Source organism: Puma concolor, chromosome B2, assembly GCF_028749965.1.
Source record: "Puma concolor isolate L17-30 chromosome B2, mPumCon1.1.hap2, whole genome shotgun sequence".
Classification (NCBI taxonomy): domain Eukaryota; kingdom Metazoa; phylum Chordata; class Mammalia; order Carnivora; family Felidae; genus Puma; species Puma concolor.
In genome coordinates this window covers 69,716,021-69,739,537 of record NC_141671.1, presented here as the reverse complement: position 1 = coordinate 69,739,537, position 23,517 = coordinate 69,716,021, and the positions used below count along the sequence as shown (strand labels likewise).

At 39.2% G+C, this 23,517-nt stretch overlaps 1 protein-coding gene across 3 annotated transcripts in view; it reads left to right on the top strand.

The window, feature by feature from the left end:
* Positions 1–23,517, top strand: part of IMPG1 (interphotoreceptor matrix proteoglycan 1) — a 133,994-nt gene that overhangs the window by 84,259 nt on the left and 26,218 nt on the right. For all 3 annotated transcript variants that reach the window (XM_086707276.1, XM_086707275.1, XM_086707273.1), the window contains 2 exons: positions 17,893–18,404; positions 21,358–21,577. In XM_086707276.1, coding sequence (XP_086563402.1) covers positions 17,893–18,404; positions 21,358–21,577 — 732 coding nt within the window. The remainder of the gene's footprint in view (positions 1–17,892; positions 18,405–21,357; positions 21,578–23,517) is intronic.

Below are 23,517 nucleotides of genomic sequence, written 5' to 3'. Positions count from 1 at the left end.
TCTGTAGGTCGGGGGGGCGCAAATTTTCATTTCTAACAAACTCTCAGGGGACTCATGCCATTGGGGGGTTGTGGGCACACTTAGAGAACTACTGCTCCACAGTGAGAGCTCGAACTAGAACTTACACTTGAGCTTCACCACTTTCAAAGCTCTTTCATGCCTTTTTATTTAATTCAGTTCTAAACCATCCCATAAGATGCACAGGATAGCTGATTCTCTCCATTTTATGGATTGTAAATGAAAAACACTGAGGCTTCTCTACCTCTATTCTTGGTCTCAGTGAATACAACAACCTCCAATGAAGGTGCCCAAACTGGAAACCTAGAAGTCACCCAAGACTCCCTTCTCTCTCTCCACCCATCCAGCCCTTGCCCAAGCCATGCTGATTTTACTCCCTATCTTAGGGGTACCCTGCTGTCTTCCACTTCTGGGACTTTGGATATATTGTTTTCTCTCCCTGACATACTCATACTCATGTTTAAATTTTTCTGGAAAAAAAAGTCCCATAAGATTTGATACATAATATTAAATCAGGATAAGTTAGTCTTTTATACATATCTATTTTATCCTCTTTTTAGTATTCATGAACCCAATTTCTCCTTCAAATTTATTCATTTTCTGGTAGATCTTTTTAAAAATTTGCCATTCCATAAGCATGTGATTGTGTCTGAAACTCTCTTGCTTGAAACCCATGAGGCATGGTTGCTGAGACCTTCTCTTCATGTAGAAACCCAAGTAGCTAATCCTCCAATACAGTGTGGAATCAAACTCCCATTTTTCATACTCACTTCAATAGGTTTTTTCTTATCATAAGTACTTTGACTCTTCACTCTTTGAATTTTTCCATTTGGCTCATTAATTTCAGCACTCGCCTCATCAGGGCCTGGGGTTTAACAGGGTAAGCTGCTCTTCTGAGAAAAAGTTTATTGCTAGTAAATATAATTACTCTTTTATTACGATATTTTATGAGAATATAAACAAGGGTTTTGCTACGTTGTCAGACTCACAATTGTTAAAATGCACCTGACATAATTTTCCTTAACTTGAAACTTCTACAGTCGTTGTTTTCATGACAAAAAGGTCTCTGTGGACTCCTTGCTAGAAGTTACACAAATCTCAGCTTCCAGACTCTCCCTAACCAGAATGGAAAGGAAGTGATGGCATTGTCAGTAGACCGCCTCTCCCAGCACGTAAAGATAGTTATGCCACCTGGAAAATGGTGGTTTAAGGGGTTTAATGATTCGTTATTGAAAAGTGAAAAGCTGATGTCTTGTTTTATATCATGTGTTAGTAAATTCATATGCTGCTGATTGGCAGGGTCGTTGTTCTGTCTGTAAATAGCTTATAATTCACAAAGATTCAGCAGCACCACTTCATTGGATGTCCCCACCCCCCACCCTTTCTCCATCCAACTCCTCACAACATATATTACATCTAGCACCTTGCCAAACTACCCATTATTCTTTGAGACCATGACTATATTGCCCGAATAACAACTTTATCAAGTACTCATGCACTGATAGTTATACTAAAAATGTATTCATCTATGCCTCGGTTTCTTTATCTGCTCAGACGGAGTGATAGCACCTTAAAACTTGGATGTGATCTTTGGGTACAATAACATACATACATACATAGAAGGTGTTCAATAAACTGGAGCTATTACTGTATTTTTAGCTACTATAAGCAGTAAGGCAGGGAATGTATATATCTTGTTCGTTGCTATTGCCCCAGTGTCTTACAAGTACCTGGAAGATGGTAGATATTCAGTGATCTTTTTTTTTTTAATATTTATTTATTTTTGAGGTAGAGAGAGTGCACGCACACACACTTGGGTGCGTGTGTAAAGGAGGGGCGGAGAGAGGGAGGCAGAGGATCCCAAGCAGGCTCTGCACTGTGATTGCAGAGCCCGATGCGGGGACTCAAGCTCACCAACAATGAAATCATGACCTGGCCCAAAATCAAGAGTTGGCCTCTTAACCAACTGAGCACCCAGGTGCCCCAGATATTTAGTGACTTTTTTTTTAATGAATGCAAGTATGCATACTTGAATGAATAAAGCCCTGGCAAAGAGGACAACATCAATAACTTTGGGGGTTTTGTGGAAATCAAACGGGTATGTTAGGAAAATTGAACTTTAGTGCTGTGTCATAAGTTTGAGTAGGACTTTTAAATTTTCTCAGCCTCAGATTCTTTGTCTGTAACTAGAGTAACAACCCCATTTCTCAAAGGGGTGTTAACAGACATAAATGACATAAAGAATGAGCCCTGGAAAAAGAAAGCAATAACAAAATATGCCAGAAATGAAAGAGTGTATTGGGACTTACTAAAAGGAAAGATGGAGAAAGAACAAAAGTTCATAATCTTTGATACAAAGGCTCCCTGCCTCAGCAGACCAGCTTCGCTGTATGTGAATGGTGGAGTCAGGAAAGAGGGGGCCACACACAGACCACACAGGATGGAGGAAAGGGAGAACAGAGGCAAAAAGCCAAAGAAAGGTTTGTAGGTTTGTATCTATTATTTAAGTAACTGATGTTGAGTCAAATAATGGGAAAAGTGTTGGTTTGTTATGGGAAATAAATTACAAATTTGTATGCAATGTAATCACCTGTTACAATATTTGCTAAAACTTTTGAGGATGATTTTGGATAAAATATGGGAAAAAACTTCCCAAGGTATAAAATGTCAGATAACAATAAAATTACTTGATATTTTTGTAGCTAAGCTATCACAATTAGTGAGTGTGCCACAAAGTCACTTGAAACTTTGAGATTTGGAGAATTTAGAGTTCCCGCTTTAAAAAAGTCTCTCCAGGGTGGAGACTCAGTCAGTCTGACTGGGTGGCTCAGTCAGTTGAGCGTCAGACTTCAGCTCAGGTCATGATCTCATACTCCATGAGTTCGAGCCTCGCATCGGGCTCTGTGCTGACAGCTCGGAGCCTGGAGCCTGCTTCAGATTATGTGTGTGTGTCTCTCTCTGCCCCTCCCCTGCTCATGTTCTGTCTCTCTCTGTCTCAAAAATAAATGAAAACATTAAAAACAAATTTAAAAAGTCTCTCCAGGTCTTCTCATCCAAATAAAAAATAAAAAACATGAGAAAGAGTAGAAAATCATAACACTTTATAGGTTGTTATTAGCACTGCTAGGTCTTTAGTCCACCTTGAATTCTTTATTGAATAAAGTGAACTTCCAATAAGTGAAAACTTATGCTTAAGTCTTTGGCAATAATCTTAATTTGCCAATTTTCAAACAATTGAAAAATTTTTTAAAAATTAATTGAATAATGTATAATCTTATATAATTGGATTTTTCTATTATACTGTAAGTTAAAAGATTACACAACCTTATTACACAGGTAAGTTAAAAGATTACACAGGAACTCTAGCCATTATTTAATGTATGTTGTATGTCATAAAGTAACAATTTTCCTTCCATATGCCAAGAACTTTTTTTCGCAGGGGGTGCCTGGGTGGCTCAGTCGGTTAAGTGTCCAACTCTTGATTTCAGCTCAGGTCATGATCTCATGGTTTGTCAGTTGGAGCCCACATCAGCCTCTGCACTGACAGTGCGGAGCCTGCTTGGGATTCTCTCTCTGTTCCTCTCTCTCTCTGCCCCTTCCTCACTCACACTCTCTCTTACTGTCTCTCTCAACTTAAATAAATACTCACACTCTCTCTCTTACTGTCTCTCTCAACTTAAATACTCACTCACACTCTCTCTCTTACTGTCTCTCTCAACTTAAATAAACTTAAAAAAAAAAAGAGTTGTACCTCTCAAAAAAAATTTTTTTGGCAGTTTCTTTTTTTCTTTTTTTTAATAAGCTCTATCCCCTACATGGGGCTTGAGAGTCACATGCTCTACCAACTGAGCCACACAGGCACCCCTTACCAAGATTTTTTTTTTAATTTTTTTAAGTTTGTTTATTTTGAGAGAGAGATAGAGAGCTGGAGAGGGGCAGAGAGAGAGAGATAGAGAGAGGAAACCCCAAGCAGCTTCCACAGAGTCAGCGCAGAGCCAGATGTGGGGCTTGAACTCACGAAACTGTGAGCCAACATCAAGAGTCAGATGCTTAACCGACTGAGCTTCCCAGGCGCCCCACCAACAATTTTTTTTTAAATGCAACTTCCTCAGACTTACTGGTTCTCAGTCCTGACTGCACATTAGAATGCCCTGGAAAGTTTTTCAAACATACCACTGTAAGGGCCCTCTTCTAAATGAAATTAATTCCTTTGCAAAAAGGCCCAGCTACTGATACAGGTCTGAAAACTTCCCAGGATTCTAATATTTACTCAGGGCAGAGAATGAGTTTTTTGATTCATGTTCTCCAAATAACTCAGTTGGATTCCATTAACTGCCTTTGACAAACGTTAAAGAATAATTTTTTAAAGGGATAAAACCAAGACTCTCATTCAAATATAAAATGAACACATGTCGAAGATTTTATTTAACTCGTTAGTTAATGAGGGAACCAATAAGATGTTACAACTGGTTCAAAGGAGAATGCACAGAACAGACAAATAAAAGTCAGGGATCAGGGGCACCTCGGTTGAGCGTCCAACTTGGGCTCAGGTCATGATCTCACAGTTTGTGGGTTCGAGCCCCGCATCAGGCTCCGTGCTGACCACTTTCTCAGAGCCTGGAGCCTGCTTCAGATTCTGTGTCCCCTTCTCTCTCTGCCCCTCCCCCACTCACGCTTTGTTTCACTCTGTTTCTCAAAAACAAATAAATGTAAAAAAAAAAATTTAAAAGCCAGGGGTCAGCCAACTATAGCCCTATAGGCCATGTCCAGCCTAATGCTTGTTTCTGCACAACTAGCAAGATAAGCAGATTGTTATTTTTATATCTGCACAACCAGCAAGATAAACATGTTTTTATTTTCATTTCTAGAAAATATCAAAGAATTATAATATTTTGTGACATGAAAATTGTATGAAATTCAATTTCACCACACACACAGCCCTGCCCATTGGTTTACTAGAGCTCCTTTAGATCTACAACAGCTTAGTTAAGTCATTGCAATAGAGACCATAGAACCTATACAGCCTAAAATATGTACTATTTGGCTCTTTTCAGAAAAAAAAATGTGCCAATCCATGATACAGGCAATCAAGAATACTGACACAAATTTGCAAATTGATCTAAAACTTGTCAAAATCCACCCAGCAATAAAATAGAAAGCTTAGAATCATCTCTCCCATAGGAGGGAAATCAATGGCATCTCCATCCAAGTAAAATTTTCTTGCATCTCTGAGAACTTGAATTATTTGCATTGCCATTACTTCTGTATAGCTTATAGAGTTTTAAAATAGCCCAAAGACCATAAAAAGCACAGAACCCTCTAAAAGTACCTAACTCCAAAGGTCTGCCAGGTGATGCTCAGTATTTTCTTGAAAAGACACCTAATAATCTTTTTTTTATGTTTGTTTTTATTTTTGAGAGAGATAGAACGTGAGCGGGGGAGGGGCAGAGAAAGAGGGAGACAGAATCCGAAGCAGGCTCCAGGCTCTGAGCTGTCAGCACAGAGGCTGATGCGAGTCTCGAACTCAAGAACCTTGAGATTATGACCTGAGTGGAAGTCAAAGGCTTAACTGACTCAGGCACCCCGACACCTAATAACCTTTTATACTCATGTCACAATCTTTCACAATTTTTCCCAGCGTGAACTAAACTACATTAACTTTTTTAGGACATTAGAGATCTACTCTGAACAGAATTCATTTTATTCCAATATGCTTAGGGCATGGCCAGGCCCTATTTCATCACACATCTCTGCTTCAGGAACTTGGCACACAACGGTGACTGACCACCACTAACTGACCTCTGACTTCCAGCTTCTCATTCACAGACCAAACATGAGTCCTTATTGGGCATGTGCAAAGTACTCTATTTAAGATGCTCCCAAATGAAAGACCCAGACTCTGCCCTCAGAGAACATATACTCCTGGCACAGGCATTTCCAAGCCAATAGAGATACTCCATTTTAGGTCCAATTCATCTGTGATTTTATAGCTTCCCACCTTCCCAAAGGAAAATGCAGCATCCTTCTAAAATTCCTATCCATACTGCATTGCTTTCATTGACTGGTAGGAAAACAACTCTGCAGTAAAACCAAGTCTGATCATCCTTTAAAATGCATGCTTTGGGGCGCCTGGGTGGCGCAGTCGGTTAAGCGTCCGACTTCAGCCAGGTCACGATCTCGCGGTCCGTGAGTTCGAGCCCCGCGTCAGGCTCTGGGCTGATGGCTCAGAGCCTGGAGCCTGTTTCTGATTCTGTGTCTCCCTCTCTCTCTGCCCCTCCCCCGTTCATGCTCTGTCTCTCTCTGTCCCAAAAAATAAATATAAAAAAAAATAAATAAATAAAAATAAAAAAAAAATAAAATGCATGCTTAAAGGGCGCCTGGGTGGGTGGCTCAGTTGGTTAACTGTCCTACTTCGGCTCAGGTCATGATCTCATGGCTTGTGGGTTCGAGCCCTGCATCAGGTTCTGAGTTGTCAGCACAGAACCTGGAACCTGCTTCAGATTCTGTGTCTCCCTTTGTCTACCCCTCCAGCGCTCCCCACCTCTCTCTCAAAAATAAACATTAAAAAAATAAGTAAATAAAATGCATGCTTAACTTTTAAAACAACTTTATTTTCATTTAAACTGTTGAATATTTATTGCAATTAAGAAAATCATCATTAAACTTACCTTCAGTATTTTTATGATATTCTTATGAAAATTTTTTGTGAAGTAACTAGTTTTCCAAATTTGCACTGAAATGTTTGCCTTATTTTAAGAAATAACACTTGCTTTGATCTTAGCAGTTCACAATCAAAAATTGCTTAAGGTCGTTCTCTGAAGACACTTTCCTGAAACCAGACTGGCATCTCCAACATACACACCAGTTTTTTTTCTGCAAATGAGCACAGCTTGTGGTTTAAAGAATTGCACTTGTTAATTTTGCTTTCTTAGATCATATTTGGCTTTGCTCCTCACCACATCCCTAAAGCCATGAGCACAAGTCTTCTTACCAGCTTTATTTCACAAATGCAGATCTACCAGCAAATGAAAATCAGGTCTCCCTTTTATGCTTCCCAAAGCACTGTGAGTGTCCTCTTTCACAACACCTACTTGTGATCAGATAGTTAACGCTTGAAGACTGAATGTTCCCTGAAGACAAGTGCCAGGTCTGTTGTGTTCATCATCCCACCGTCAGCAGTCCAGGAAGATGGGTTGTGGAGTCTAACTATGTGCCTCCAAACCTAAGCTCAATGCCTTGCAGCCTTGGGCAAGTTATTTAACTTCTGTCTGTGCCTCAGTTTTCCATCTGTGCAATGGTCATTATAGTACTTATTTCATGGGCTTCTTGTGAAGATTTAGTTAATGTGTACGATGCCTAGAACTGTGCCTGGTATGTACTAAGTAACAAAAAAATAGGAGCTATTATTATGACCTAGCAAAATGCCTGGCACATATCAATATGCAATAAATATGTGTTAAATGAATTAATGATTGAGTGAAGTAAAGGAAGAACTGAATCAAATATTCAAACTTTCTAAGTCTAATGCCTTTTTACTCTTCTGTGCTTTCTTGAGTATACAGAAAACTTACTTTTAGAAAACAAGTTTCCACTAAATTATCAAACAATGATTCCACTGATTCTCTATAAAACTAATCAGTGGATTAACTGAAATTTTCTTTTCTGGGTTTGCTGCTCCAGTCCCTGACTTAAAGGCAACATGCCTTTAAAATAACCATAAAGTCCTCTCTAGCAATTCATTTAAATCACCATGTTATACTGCGACATAGTAGGTGTTTAATAACTGAGGAATGATTGGTTTAGGGAATCAATGAAGAATGCATACCTACATATAATTTATAAAATTAGAGCTTAGAGCAGTGTGTAAAACAAAATATACCAGATAATTAAGGACACAATTTTATTCATACTGTTACAATAGGGAGAGCAGTTCATTAATGAGGAATGTCTCAAAGAAAAGCATGGATGGGTTTGCTGTTGGTTTTTGTTGTTTTTTTTTTTTTTTTTTTTTTTTTTTTTGAGTATAGTTGACACACGATGTTACATTAGTTTCATGGGCACAATTTAGAGATTGACAGGTTTATGCATTATACTGTGTTCACCACAAGTGTGGCTACCATTGTCTTATTATATCACTATTACAGTGTCATTAACTGTGATCCTTATCCTATACCTTTATTCCCGTGACTTATTCATTCTATTGCGGAAGCCTATATCTCTCTCTTTCCTTCACCCATTTTGTCCACTTCCTTCTTGCAACCATCAGTTTGTTCTCTGTATTTATAGTCTGGTTCTGCTTTCCATTGTTAATTCCTTTATTTTCTTTTTTAGGTTCCATATACGAGTGAAATCATGTTGTATTTCTCTTTCTCAGTCTGACTTATTTCACTTGGTATAATACCCGCTAGGTCCATCCATGTTGTCTCAAAGCAGGTGGAGTTCTATAGAATCAAAGGGAGTCATCTGTGAGGCTTATGGGAATCTTGGGAAAGCGTAGACAGCAAGTCTTCCCTAAGTCCTATGAAGAAAGGTGATTCTTTGCAGTTAGCCCTTTCCCAGAACAAAAAAGATGGTGGGGAGATTTCAGAAAGCAAAAGGTTTGAGATGAAGGCTTGTTAACCATAGCTGTTTTCTGGAAAAGCTCAGATTAAAGTTCAACATTGTCAGCAGTAATTTTCAATGGGGCAGTTTACTACTGTACAGGGATATGAATAACAGAAATTAAGGGTCATCAATGACCCTATTAGAGACTGTCTACAATATAATATTTTGTGTGCTTTCCATAGTTCTAAATTCACATTTTATTTTATCTTAATCTTTATTACTTCCTTAGATATATATGAAGTTATTAATAGAGAGAAAAATAAATTGATTATTTCACTTGCAAGCCAGAAGTGGAAAAACACAACCTTTTCAATAATCTTGGAATAAATAATTCAGAAGTCCTTCAGAATTGAAATATGACCATGCTATTAGAAGTTACAACATCGCTGCATGTCATAACCATGTAACAGTTACTTCATTTGTCCTAAAATGTTTATGTATTCAGAGAAGACAATCAAAAATTTTATTAAGGCCACCAACAAATGAAGGAAAGACATAGATGGGCTTTTTCTAAATGCATCTTCACAATTGCCTTATACAGGGCTGACTTTAATTTTTTTTTTTAATGTTTATTTTTTGAGACAGAGAGAGAGAGAGATTGGGGGGGGCAGGGCATAGAGAGAGGGAGACACAGAGTCTGAAGCAGGCTCCAGGCTCTGAGCTATCAGCACAGAGCCCAATGCAGGGTTCAAACACAAGAACCACAAGATCATGACCTGAGCTGAAGTCAGACACTTAACTGACTGAACCACCCAGGTGTGGTGCCCCTACAGGACTGATTTTAAAATGAAAGTTGTTAGAGATAGGTTACTCAGAGTGAAGAGAGAAGGTAATCAGGTGCGCTGCAGCCCCGAGCTGTGTAGTTTTTATATTATATAAGGCAGAGTTTAAGTCTAAGAATTCTCAGATTCAGGTTTTATTTAAGTGAGGGAAAGGTGTAATAAACTAAATTGCAAAAAAAAAAAAAATGTACCTTTGTTGATTGATGATTTGGGAAGAAGAACGCACCATAATAGAATACATAGATGTGCATATTTCATTCTAATGGTGACTACTGGTTGAGGGGAAGCTCATCTTTGTAGCCTTAGGCTGCCTCTCTTAATTACCCACTTAAATCAAATCATTTGAGAAGACATAATTAGACAGATACTTCAAGACTACAGTAATTCACATCAAGTAGCCAATACAAAGTGTATAATCAGTTGGAAAAACATAAAATGGCTTAAAGTAAATGGAAAGGTTTTTTGTTTTTTTTTTTTTTAATATGCCTGTATAGTACCTAGAACATAACAGGTGCCAAATAAATATTCCTCAATCCTGCCACCCAAGACTAGATTTTTTTTTAAATTTTTTTAACATTTATTTATTTTTGAGAGACTGAGTATGAGCAGAGAAGGGGAAGAGAGAGAGGGAGACACAGAATCCAAAGCAGGCTCCAGGCTCTGATCTGTCAGCACAGAGCCCGGTGCGGGGCTTGAACTCACAAACCAAGATCATGACCCAAGCCAAAGTTGGACGCTTAACCAAGCCACCCAGAAGGCCCCTAAGACTAGATTTTGAGGCATACCCTCATAGAAACACCTAACTAAAATAGTAAGAAAACACAATAAAGTTCCCAGGGTTTACAAATTAAGATTCTTACCATTTTCAGTTTTAATACAGATATTATTTTAACATTATTAAAAACCGTAAAGAATTGATGGTAAAATATTTTGTTTCTGTTGTATCTCTGCTTAAGACTTTTACTTAAAATGTAGATACATTTGAAAAAAAATTTTTAAAGGGGCACCTGGGTGTCTCAGTCAGTTAAACGTCTGACTTCAGCTCAGGTCATGATCTTGCAGTTCGTGGGTTCAAGCCCTGCGTCCGGCTCTGTGCTGACAGCTCAGAGTCTGGAGCCTACTTCACATTCTGTCTCCCTCTCTCTCTCTCTCTGTCCCTCCCCTGTTCACACTCTGTCTCTATCTCTCAAATATAAATAAACATTAAAAAATAAATAAAATAAAATAAAATGTAGATACATTTGAAATTTCACATTCACTCTCGATAACCATGAAGCTATTTTTTAATCTGAGGTTTACAAAAATCTAAAAATAATATCTGTGAGAAAAACAATAGATATATATTTATGTTGAATGACTAAACAATAGGCTTTTTAAGATGGTAATTACCATTATTTTCCAAAAAATAACTGATGCTTATTATTTAAAATGTTAAAGGGTGGAGAAAATTACAAAAAAAGTGAAATAAAGATGCTGCAATTTTGCTACTCAGAAATAATTAAATGATACCTATCATTTCAGATATCTCTCAATACAATTAAAAAGATAAAAGGATAGATTGAAGTACTTGTACAAAAATGGAATTTTTCTGTAATGCCATCCTAATAAAATGGACTGTACGTAATTTTACTTGACTTTAACAGAAGAAAAAGAAACTGAAATGAAGAGCAAAAAATTGCTCAATTTTAGATAAATATTTCCTTACTTCATGACATATTCATTCTTAAGAGATCCCTAAAGAAAGACTACCTAAAATATCAACTTGTAGTCATTATCATTTACATTATATGTACCAACACTAGGCAGCATCTTTGATGTACTGCTATGATAAATTTATCAAATTTATCAAAACACTCATAGTCCAGGGACGCCTGGGTGGCTCAGTCAGTTAACCATCTGACTCTTGATTTCAGCTCAGGTCTTAATCTCACAGTTTGTGGGTTGGAGCCCCACGTGGGGCCCTGCATTGATAGTGTGGAACCTGCTTGGGATTCTCTCTCCCTGCCTCTCTCTCTCTCTCTCTCTCTGTCAAAAATAAATAAGTAAGCTTTAGAAAAAAACACTCATAGTCCAGCCATCTTCACCCCCCTACATCCCAAGTTTTGGTAGTTAGGTGAGTATTTTACAATTGTCACATTTCCTAAGTTTAGAATTGGTTCTGCAGTCACAATTCTTATGGTTTCTTGGCAGATTTCCATATTTAAGTGGGTTTAGCACTCTCTCTCTCAAACCTTCTACCACAGCTTCTATATTCCTGAGTTATCTGTTTTGATGTGTCGTTTAGCTAGCTGGGATGTATCATGATATAATTGGGGTTTCTTTAATTTTTTTTTATTTTTGAGAGAGAGAGCACAAGCAGGGGAGAGGCACGGGAGGTGGGGGGGGAGAGGAATGATCCAAAGCAAACTGTGCTGACAGCAGCGAGCCCCATGTGGTGCTCAAACTCAGGAACTACAAGATGGTGACCTGAGCTGAAGTCAGATGCTCAACCCACTGAGCCAGCCAGTCAGGTGCTCCAATTATTTGAAGAAAGGCTCATGCATGTCACAGTTCCTGAGGGCTTAGCTACTAAAAGAAATACTATTTCTCTATTCACAATACTTCTAACATCAAATGTGTGGAGGAGTTTTTAATATCAATCAATATTCCAACTCTTCAGACACCAATTGGCTATTGTGCAATTTAGTATGACACTAACTACTCAGAGTTGGTGCAGACCCCACAGGTTAAGGGCTCAGCTCCACAAGACTGTCCCCCACTTCAGATGCAAGTCCCAGACTATTACTTGTACTTTTGATCAATGAGCTGTAAGTATCCGTCAATGGATGAACAGTTAAAGAAATTGTGATGCAACGCAATATTATTCAGCCTTTAAAAAGGAGATTCTGCCATTTACAACAACATGGATGAAACTGGAAGACATTGTCCTAAGTGAAATAAGCCAGATACAGAAAGAAAAAAAAAGCTGCGTGATCTCACTCATATGTGGAATCTTAAAAAGTCAATACCTAGAAGCAGAAAGCATAATGGTGGTTACCAGGGACAGGGAGGTGAGGGAAATGGGACGATATAAAGGATATAAAGGATAATGGGATGATATAAAGGATATAAAGTCACAGTTATATAGGATAAATAAGTCCAGAGGTCTACTGTATAGCCTGCTGACTGTGGTTAATAATACTGTATTTAATATTGAAAATTTGCTGGCAGTAGATTTCAGTAGCTTTCTCTTCACAAGGAAAAAGATGGTAACTATGTGAGGAGATATTTTAATTAGCTTGACTGTTATAACCATCTCACTATGTATATGTATGTCAAATCATGTTATTTAGCTTAAATATATACAATTTTTATTAAAAGAAATAAAATTTAGAAAAATGAAAATAAATTGGGGGTTCCAACAAGCACCTTCTCAAGTTTCATAATTTGTTATAATGGTTCACAGAATTCAATGAAACCCTTAGCTGCATTAAGGCATTATAAAGGACATACTAACAAATATAAATGAACAGGCAAGTGAAGAGATACATAGGCTGAGTTCTGGAAAGGTCCCAAGTGCAAGAGCATTTGTCCCTGTAGAACTGGAGTGCACCACTTTCCTGGCACATGGATGTATTCACCAACCCAGAAGTTCTACAAAAACCACAGTTTAGGAATTTTAATGGAGGCTTCAACACATAGGCATGATCAATTATTAACAATCTGCAGCCCCTCACTTCTCCTCAGAGGATGGGGGATAGAAGTGAAATTTCCAACTTCTAATCCTGTCTTGGTCATTCCAGTGGCCAGCCCCCATCCTGATGCTATCCAGGAACCCACCAACATTCACCTCACTAGGATGAAAGATGTTCCTATCACCCAGGAAATTACAAGGAACTTAGGAGCTCTGTGTTAGGAAGTGGAAGAAGAGACCAAATGTATATTTCTTATTATATCACAACTACTTACTAGCTATAACTTTCAAATGTGAAGGTCAGCTTGGTTTTTGGAGTTACTCTGCCATTTTTACTGATGTCACTCTCTATTATTTCTTAGAACTGCATTTGAATATACAATTATCCCAAATAAGCACTTAATTTTTTTAGATCAAGTCATATTAAAGTGTTCTGAAAAATGCAGCAATTCCCTACTTCACATCTCCCCACTGTGCAGTCCCACTTACCAAAAGTAGTCTTTTGACTCAGTTAGCAATTTCTTCTGGAATTTACTCTTCCCATAATTTTAAATGCTATGCATTTTTGAGTCATCAGTTATGTATATCATTTATTGTCTTTCTATTCTTGTCAATAAAGGTTTGTGTTTCTTACAATACCATTCTCCTACCACCCCATCTTCCCAATATGGTAATGACTTATTAAATCAATATTCATCACTTACATATTCACCACTGACCTATTTGCTCTATGTTTCCTTTCTGTTTTCCTAGAGTTAATGTTTTCTTTGATTTTTTTATTTGCTTAGTTTTCTTTGTATTTAATGTCATTATTCTCAAACTTTCCGCTGAATTTTCTAACATTTTTACACATCAGGTAATGTATCACTTCCAATGTTTGGAGACCTTCCTCTCTTTCTGTCTAGACTGCTACTCTCTAAGCCTACAGAAAGCTGTCCCCTGAAAATTCCCTTTGCTATCATTCTTAGAATTTCCTTGGCCTTCTTCTGAGTTGGATTCCCTGATCCCTAGACTTCAGGCTTCCTCTCTCTGTGTTTACTATCTTGTCTTTTGGAGCATATCCTCCAACAGTTTTGTCAAGTTAAAAAATTGACTGCAATAGCAGAAGGTTTGATGATACAAGCATTCTATATACTTGTCTCTTGAGACACCTGGGGTACCTACCTCCTTGAGAGACCCCTTCACCACCTTTCAGGGTTTCCCTAAGTTTTTTTCAGTATCCCATTTCTTCCTATTTCTTGGTTTACCATTGTTTTAGGTGAAAACATCCTTAAAACGGGTATCTGGGAGGGATTTTTTGAGGCTTTGAGTGTTTGAAAATATTTTTTGTCACCCTCACACTTAATTGATAGTATAGAACGCCATTCTAGCCATGCTGCCCTCCCAGCCAGCTGTTACTGAAACATGAAAAACACCTTTCTTTCTTTGGCTTGCTCATTTGCATTTGCCGCATGGCTAAACTCTCTCACCTCCTTCAGATCTTGCTCAAATATTAGATTTTCAGTGACTGCTGTGTATACATTGCCAACCCAACATTCCCACCCATTTCCCACTTTACTTTATTTCCATAGCACTTATCACCACTTGGAATACTACATATTTCCTATTGTTTACTTGTTTACTTTCTGTCTTCCTCTACTAGACAGAAAGCTCCTTGGGGCCAAAACTTTCAACTCTTTTGCTCACTGATATATTCCAGCACCTGGAACAGTGCCTGGCACATAGTAGTCCATCAGTATTTATCTGTTCAATGCATGTATAATAAACACTTATTTCCTGTCCCTATAATATGCCAAAAAGAAGGTAGTAACTTTCTTGTCATGATAAATAAGAATGGATTAGTTTGATATAGAATTAAGAATTGCTGGTCATGCCACTTGAAGATCTGAAAGAGATTGTGGAATCTCTTTTTAGATTTTTAAACATAAAATAGATGGCTACTGATGTTTATGACATAAGTGTGTGTGTATCTTTTCCTAGAAACATTTAAAATATTCTTTCATCTGCACTTGTCTGTCACACTTTGCTCATTTTGTGCTTTGCCTTCCTCTGGTTACCAGTAGGGTTTCTGGCTGCCCCCACTGTGCTCATCTTAACCCATTACTGGCTTCACTCACTGTGGACTTGAGCTTAACCTGAGCTCATCTACTTTGGTTTAGACCAATGTCTCTGCAACCTTTGCTTTTAGACAGGTCTCCCATGCAGAAAGTGACCAAACTAACCATTTCCTCTCTACCCAGCAGCTGGGATTCTAACCAGCAACCCCACCATGCACACTGACGTATAAACACAACCCACACCCTCACAGGAATCCCACACACACTGTAATATAAAAGCTAAAAGTCATGTTATTATGAGTCTGCTCATTTTGCATACCTCATGATAAAGTAAATGGCTTTCAGTGCTTGACTTCTCTGTTGCAGTGTAAAAACTTCATGTTGAAATGGCCTGTGTCACTGCCATGTCTAATTTCTACATAAGGATCTAATGAAAAGATCATTATTTAAAATACATTTAGAAGTGGTGCTGAGATGTGACAATATTTTTATTTCAAAAGAATGACCTATAGCCTTAATAGATTCAGTCTCAAGCCAAGAGAGAGTAGAGTTTTTTAAAACCACACTTAAGTAGGACTGCTAGAATAAGCAAAGAAAAATACGAGATGCCCAGCTAAATTTGAATTTCAGATAAATAACGAATAATTTTCATCTAGTATTTCATCTAGGAATCCTACATTTAAGTAGCCAACTGTTCTGTCAGTGAAAGGACTTCTTTAGGTTTATTTTGAGTGTAAAAGATGAGTGTTAAGGTGCTACAAAGGGAAGGAGTTAGGAATTCACTTTTACTGGTTGATGACATAAGGCAGTGGACCATTTTAATCTGGCTAACGTCTATACAGTAACAAAAGTGTGAGTAATAAAGATGCTGGCCCAGAAACAGAATGCAGATTTCTATCATTGTGCTTCTTCCCAGACCCTTATCATCTAGAGAAGCAGCAACATCACGTCATAGGAACACAGGTTTATAAGCATTTATTTCCCCATGACACGAAGAAGTCCAATCAAATCACAGATAACCCTCGAAGCCTTTTCGTTTACTCATCCCAGATCCTTCTATGGATGTCTTAGCCAGCTCAGGCTGCTGTAACAATATATCATAGTCTAGGTGACTTAAATAGCAGGAATTTATTTTTCAGTGTCTGAGGCCAGGAAGTCCAAGATTAAGTTGCCAGCTGATTTGGTTCCTGGTGAGGCACTTCTTTCTGGTTTGCAGAAAGAAGGATGCCTTCTCTCACGTGGCAGAGAGAGAAATCGTCTCTCTGCATCTCTTCTTATAAAGGCACTAATCCCATTCATGAGGGCTCTACCCGCATGACCTAATTACCTCCCAAAGACCCACCTCCAAATGCTGTCATATTGGAGATTAGGGCTTGAAAGTATGAATCTGAGGGAGATGCAAATATTCAGTCCATGGCAATGAAGATTTGAATAAAACTGTGGTGTATATCCAGAGAGATCGTGGATGTTAGAAAACACCATTTATGACACTTGAATGAAGTATGGGTAAACACACCTAAGCATTCTCCCCAAGCGAGAGAAAAGAGGGTACTTCTCTGAAATCTGGGTACAATTCACCAGCAGGCAGATTTTATTTTAAGAAACTAATAAATATAATATGATTCTACCTTTCAGAGCTGTTTATCACTTGGAGTTTCAGTTTGGGTGATTGCACTCTAGTAAATTAGCTGACTGAGAGTCCAAAGATTATATCTGCATCCAGACAGTCCATTCATCATGCTTAGCATTTGGATTTCAACTCAGCTTTCCCACATATTTGCCAAAATGCTGCTGAAGTGATCACAGAAAGCTCTTGTTTTGATCTGCCTAATGCCTTAAATATTGTCAGTGGCTCTGGATTTAGGTTTATTGGAATATTTTAATAACCCACCAATCTCTTATCTGAAAGTTTCATATAACCACTTTCTTAGTTCATAAATACTTACTGATTTTAATCTTGTCCCCAAAAGGGAGTAGACTTTGGTGGTTCAATGTGTTCCCACCCAAGGAAGAAATGCAAAGTAGTGGTAGAAATTATCAAGGTATACTCATGTAAAAGTGAAAAGATCTTTCAGTACTATCAAATATTTAACAAGATGTGTAGCCAATACAATGTTCACATTTTATGTGTCACCCACACCTTTACTTTTGCAAAATCATTTTGCAAATTGGCAAGTTATTCAGTCAGATTATCCAATATTGGAAAAGCATAATTTAAGTTTTAAGTGGTAAAACTACCAAAATGTGTTCACTGGTATCCAAAAAAATCCAGATGCATAAAATGCAGGCTTGCATGACTGGAAGGTGAATAAAATTTCTGGGCCCAAACTGCATAGCTAATTGGCTGGGAGTTCCAGATGGCAATGTGGGATCCAAATATGTTCCAATGCCATCTGTGTTTTGGCAACACCTGGTGACCTTGTCAGTTTTTACCAGCTGGTCCCTAGGTGTGTTGTATCTGGCTAGGCAGAAATTCCCGAAATTTTAGGTTACTGGTGGTCTCTTAGTGTCATCTTCCCAGAACTATTTGGGCCTGAACAAAATGGGTACAAGGACCCACCCTTTCTCTCCCTAGGTTTGGACAAGGGACTATCTATCCTTTCAATACCAATTTCTTGTTCTTTAAATGTATGACGTTAAAACAATCAATGCAAATGCTGTTTGTTTGTTTTTTTAAGTTAAGTCTGACTTTGGATTTCCTTTCTTTCTTTCTATTCTTTGTGGAAAATACTTGGACATAATGAATTGGACTCGGAAGCTTTTTCCACAGACAGTTCTTGGTCTCCACCTGCTTCCCTATCAGACACTCTACCTTTCTTTACTGCCTCAAGCATCTTCTCTCTGACTAACCAAACTGTCACAGACATAATGCCCGTCGACCAAACAGTACTAATCCCAGGACTAACCATCCCCACAGATGATTATTCTACCATCAGCCAATCGGCTCTGGAAATTTCACAGCCATCTGCATCATCAGGCAGCCAGGAAATAGTGAGAGACTTAGATGTAATGGATATATCTGATGCTCCTGCCTCCTCTCAGCTACCAAGATTCAGTGGGTATGTTTCTACCCCGGATCGTTTCTTGGAGAATATCACACCTAGCCCAGCTTTACAGTACATCACCACTAGTTCTATGACCACTGCCAGCAAGGGCCAAGAGCTGGTAGTGTTCTTCAGTCTGCGAGTCGCTAACATGCCCTTCTCCAACAACCTGTTCAACAAGAGCTCTCTAGAGTACCAAGCTCTGGAGCAACAATTCACACAGCTGGTGAGTAAGCACTGCTTCCGATTCTCTGTGTGTTCTTCCTTTCTGTGTTGTTACTTTATAATATAATCACTCTCTGTCTTGAGCAGTGAATGTTGAGAGAGACAAGCCTCTGAGATAGCTGTGGCTGAAGGCATTCAGCTAAAGTGTGGGGATGGATTCAGATCCAATAAGCAAGTAAGTTCTGTGGTCGACACTCCGGACAGACACTGCCACTCAGCCTCATGAGATCTTACCCTTAAGGTCTTTTCATTATAGTTCTTACTTTTTTTTAATTTTTTAAATGTTTATTCATTTTTGAGAGAGAGAGAGAGAGAGAGAGAAAGAGAGACAGTGTGGGAGGGGGAGGGGCAGAGAGAGGGAGACACAGAATCCGAAGCAGGCTCCAGGCTCTGAGCCGTCAGCCCAGAGCCTGACACGGGGCTCGAACTCACGGACCGCGAGATCCTGACCAGAGCTGAAGTCGGACGCTTAACCGACTGAGCCACCCAGGCGCCCCCATTATAGTTCTTCCTATTTTAGTTTTCCCAGGGATAGTACATAGCCATTCAAGCATGGGATGTGGAATTTAAAAGCAATAGGAGCAAACTTTTCCTAAGTTATAACGCCACAAGCTATTTTCCAGCCATCAAAACGGAAGGATTCAAAATTAGAAAGGTCCACAACAGATGAGGCCAAGACTTCAAGTGTAAGGACTCTTTTCTTAGCTCTTCTTAAGTTCCTGTAAAACTAAAAAATAGCTAAATGGCTATCATCCCTGATCCCCAACAAAGAAAGTGAAATGATGATCATGATGGCATATATCTTTGATTATAAAATACCCCCCAAACTCACGTTTATTTTCTTTCTACATGTACAATAAGAGAAATGTATATAATGAGAAAGACTCAACTCTCTCATACCTCTGTACAGCCAATTAAAGTCAAGTACACAATGCATATCACAAAAATTGTAGAATTTCTGAAAATACCAGAAAAATATTTGTAAGCTTCATATAAGTTAAGTAACCATGCAAATTAAAGCCACATAAAAACCAAGTCTTCAAGTGAACTCTAAAAGAAAACTTTGTTTTAAGGTAAGACTTTGTGCTATCTCCCCGCCCCCATCCCCCTCCCACACACACACAGACACCCCAGTGTGGTAAGTAGGTACTGGGGCAATCTCAGGGAACAGAGACCCAGTGCACCTAGCTCAGGTGTATTAATGAGGGTACATACTAAGCTTCCATAGTGAAGAGATCAAGAATATAATAACTTAAGTATGGTGATAGATCATAGCTACGCTTGTGGCCAGCATAACATAGACTTGTCGAATCACTATGTTGTACACCTGAAACTAATATAACATTGTGTATCATCTGTACTTCAAGAAAAAAAAAAGAATATAGTAACTTAAGTAAGATTCAAGTTTATATATTTGTCTTCAACGTGATGGATAGGGCAGTTCTGCTCTACAGTGCCATCCAGGGACTCACATTTCCTCTATCTTATAATTCTGCCAGCCCCCAATGTTATTTCTTCATTCACACAATCAAGGCTGAGGCACTGGTAAATCCCTGTTTCCACTTGAGAGAAGAGGCCCAGGGCAAGCAGTTTTCTAAGCAAGTGATACCAAAGTTACCCTCATCCCTTCCACTCATATTCTGTTGATGGGTCTAGTCACATGGCCACACCTTGCTGCAAGGGAGACTGGGAAATGTGGTCTCCAGCAAGGCAGCCTCATGCCAGTGAAGAAGAAAATGGATTGGGGAGATGGGGGCAGCTAGTCATCTGCATACCAGATGAAGACAGGGAATCCCACCAGAGGCCAACGCAATGCTAAGACACAAAGAATGAGCCCAGTCAGTGTAAGTAGGAGAGTACTGAGAGTAGACTGAGAAAAGAAGTTCCACGTTTTGTATAAAATTTCATTTTATTTTTACAATAACCTGTGGGGGTTGGGGGGCTGGGGAATCATGGCTATTGGAATGTGGGCAGGGTCAGAGTTAAAATCCTGGTGGGGTGAAGACAGGCAGCAAAAAAAGTAGATCTGGGCCAAGCCTGGGAGATTTTAGCTTGCATCTGTGTGCTGTGTTTGTAGATGTCACTTCATGAATGAGGGGACCAACTTTCAGGGCCAAGAACAAAGCAAGATACTGCTGAGCTTCAGACATTTCTGCAAAATGATCTCAGGGATGGCTATGACTCCCAATAGGCAGGTGTGGGAATCTGAAACACAACGCCCTGGGGCCTACTTTTCAGATTATTAAATTACAGTTTGGGAAAAGTCCTTAGGGAACCACTTTTTCTTCTTCCTCACAATTCAGATAAGGGCACTGAGGTACAATGCAATGGAGAAATGGTTTGATGAAGGTCACACAGATAGATGGGGACAGTTCCAGGACCAACACCCAAGTCTCCTGGCTGCCAGTTCCCTGCTGTTTCTACTACACAGTATATGAGTTGACCATGAAACATGTCCTGCATGGACAGACAAGCTTATATGTAAGCTGTTATTTCAATAGGGTCATTTCAATTGGTTGCTTCTAAATAAATGTCCCATTTATACAGCAGCAGGTCAGTCTGCTCCTGGGCTCAGTTTGGAACATGTTTTTATTTACTTGGTTTTTGTTTTGTTTTGTTTTGTTTTGTTTTGATAACGGAACCTGGCAGTCCTGCTTTGCTGATAGCATTGGCCTAGATTTTTAAAAATCCTCTGTTCTCACAATTCATCAGGAAGAAAATCACTGCCCATCCATCTCAATACACAAATAGAAAGGTGGAAATATGGCACATAATCACTGCAAACAGATCATTAAATAGTCGTGTTCTGGTCTCACATTAAATCCAGACACAAAAGTAAAAACAAACAGGAACTGAAATGTATGCCTCAGATAATGAGAAGTGAGTATAAATGGAATTAGCGGCAGCTGAGCACTTAGAACACAGTTAAGGGTCAACCATCTTTTATTCTGCAGCTGGTTCCATATCTACGCTCGAATCTTACGGGATTTAAGCAACTTGAAATTCTTAACTTCAGAAACGGGAGTGTGATTGTGAATAGCAAGTTGAAGTTTGCTAAGTCGGTGCCATATAACCTCACCAAGGCTGTGCAGGGGGTCTTGGAGGATTTTCGTTCTGCCGCAGCCCAACAACTTGACCTGGAGATAGACAGCTACTCTCTCAACGTCGAACCAGGTAAGATATTCCAACCCAGAAAATTGTGGGAGGTTTTTGGTTTTGTTTGTTTGTTTACCAAACAGTTCAACTTTGAGGCCATGAAATTCAAATTAAAGTCACACTTGATAAAATAACATTGTGGAAGCTAATGGATCACTTTATTAGAAAGGTGGGGCCCTAAAATATGCAGATTCAAGTTTTCCTACATCAAAAAGTAGGGAACAAGCATACCTCTTCCTTCACAATCTGGGAGCTTTAATCCCTCCCCCGCCCCCCCAGAACACAACTCCTGCACTGTCTTAAGAGATTGTTTTTGTTGTTGTTGTTTTTAACATTTGCCACAGCCAACCTAATTTATATTCTGCTGGAAGGCAGAAGCACTTTCTGAGCAAACTGCAACAACTGGAGGGTTTCTACCTAAGAAACCTTCCAGTCATAGTTAACTATCAGCATTTCCTCGTAATAACACAATTCAGGATGAAACTGAAACAGCGTCCTGAGGAAAGAAAACTAATCATTAGAGCAAAGTTCAAACTTGGGAAAAAGCCACTGCACTATCACCAAAGAAAGAAGAAAATAATGTCCCTTCCCATTTGTACACCCCAGATCGGCTCCATGTGTGGGTTAAAACAAAGAAGTGTTAGATGTGAAGACGACTCTTAAAGATAATGGGGGTTAGCCCAGAGCTACCTAATAGAAAGCAAGCATTCATTCTGATAATAAAACAGTGTGTGTGTACCATTGTAACCAGCTATGCCCAAATTGGGAACTGTTTCTACCATTAGTTTCAGAATTCTGTTTTCTAACCAATCAAGGGAAGTTTTTTTAAATTCCCTGGAGTGCCAGGGGGCAAGGCTCCAAATCTACTGCCAATGAGACCTTCCAGTCAGGTTCAACACAAAGCTTCCTAATTGGCTATGAATTAGTGAAGTGAATCTTTAACATCCTCTCTGGCTTTCTGTAAACTAACAATGAAGGCAGAGGGAAAAGGCCTTGGGCAAAATGCAAACAAAGAGGCTCAGTTGGGAGACACATATTTTGACAGAGCAGAACTTTGAGCAACTTTAAGAAAATTGCCTCCTATCTTAGTAAGGCATCGTTAAAAAGACAGATCACCCTTCGGCACTGAGCCTGGGAGTGCTTACCTCTGAACAGGGGCAGCTAAGAAAGCCCTGAGGACCCCCTAAGAAATCAAAGACCTCCTAAATGCTGGTAATATACTGCCTCTCCCCCTAAAAACTACCTCAGAACTGAGAAGGAACCAGGGAGTGCCTGGCAGTTAGGGTCAGGAGACCAATTTCCTCAGTCAATTGAAAGCAATGAACAGGGACTTACATAGGAGAATTTGGAAAGCCTAACAGAGGTGAGGGGCCAATTTCCTCTCTTCCTTCCTCCCTTGGAGAGCTGACAATCTGCTTAGAGACCCATCCGCCAAATGAGAAGGTCAATATAAAGAGCCAAGTTGAGACAGGGGAGAACTCGGGTGTCCTGCTGGCTTCTCAATGGAGGTGCCACTTAAGTAGTACCTTAGAAAGAGAGCAGGAAGCTGGCGGTACATTGCCATGGATGCATAAGGCCCTAGTGACGTTGGAAGGAAGCACAGCATAGCAATGACTTTGGAGGGCCATAGTCCTGAATGTGAATCCTATGTACTAACAGCAGCACTCAATTTCCACAACTGGAAAAGAGATAGTAAACAGTCATGAGGATTAACTAAAAGAATATTCGCAACACCCAGCAGAATTAGAAAGCCAAATACAGATTTTATAAAAGTTAAAAATAACAAGAAACTTTATGAATTCCCTATCTAAATCAAAATGGATAAATCCAATATCTAAAAGGGCTCCTATTTACTGTGAGAGGACACTGTGTCCACCTGCCCCCAAAAGCATTCCTTCCCAACAGTGGGGAGGTGGGGAAAGTAGAAGGTATGAGCAGGCAAGGAGGGACAGGCAAGG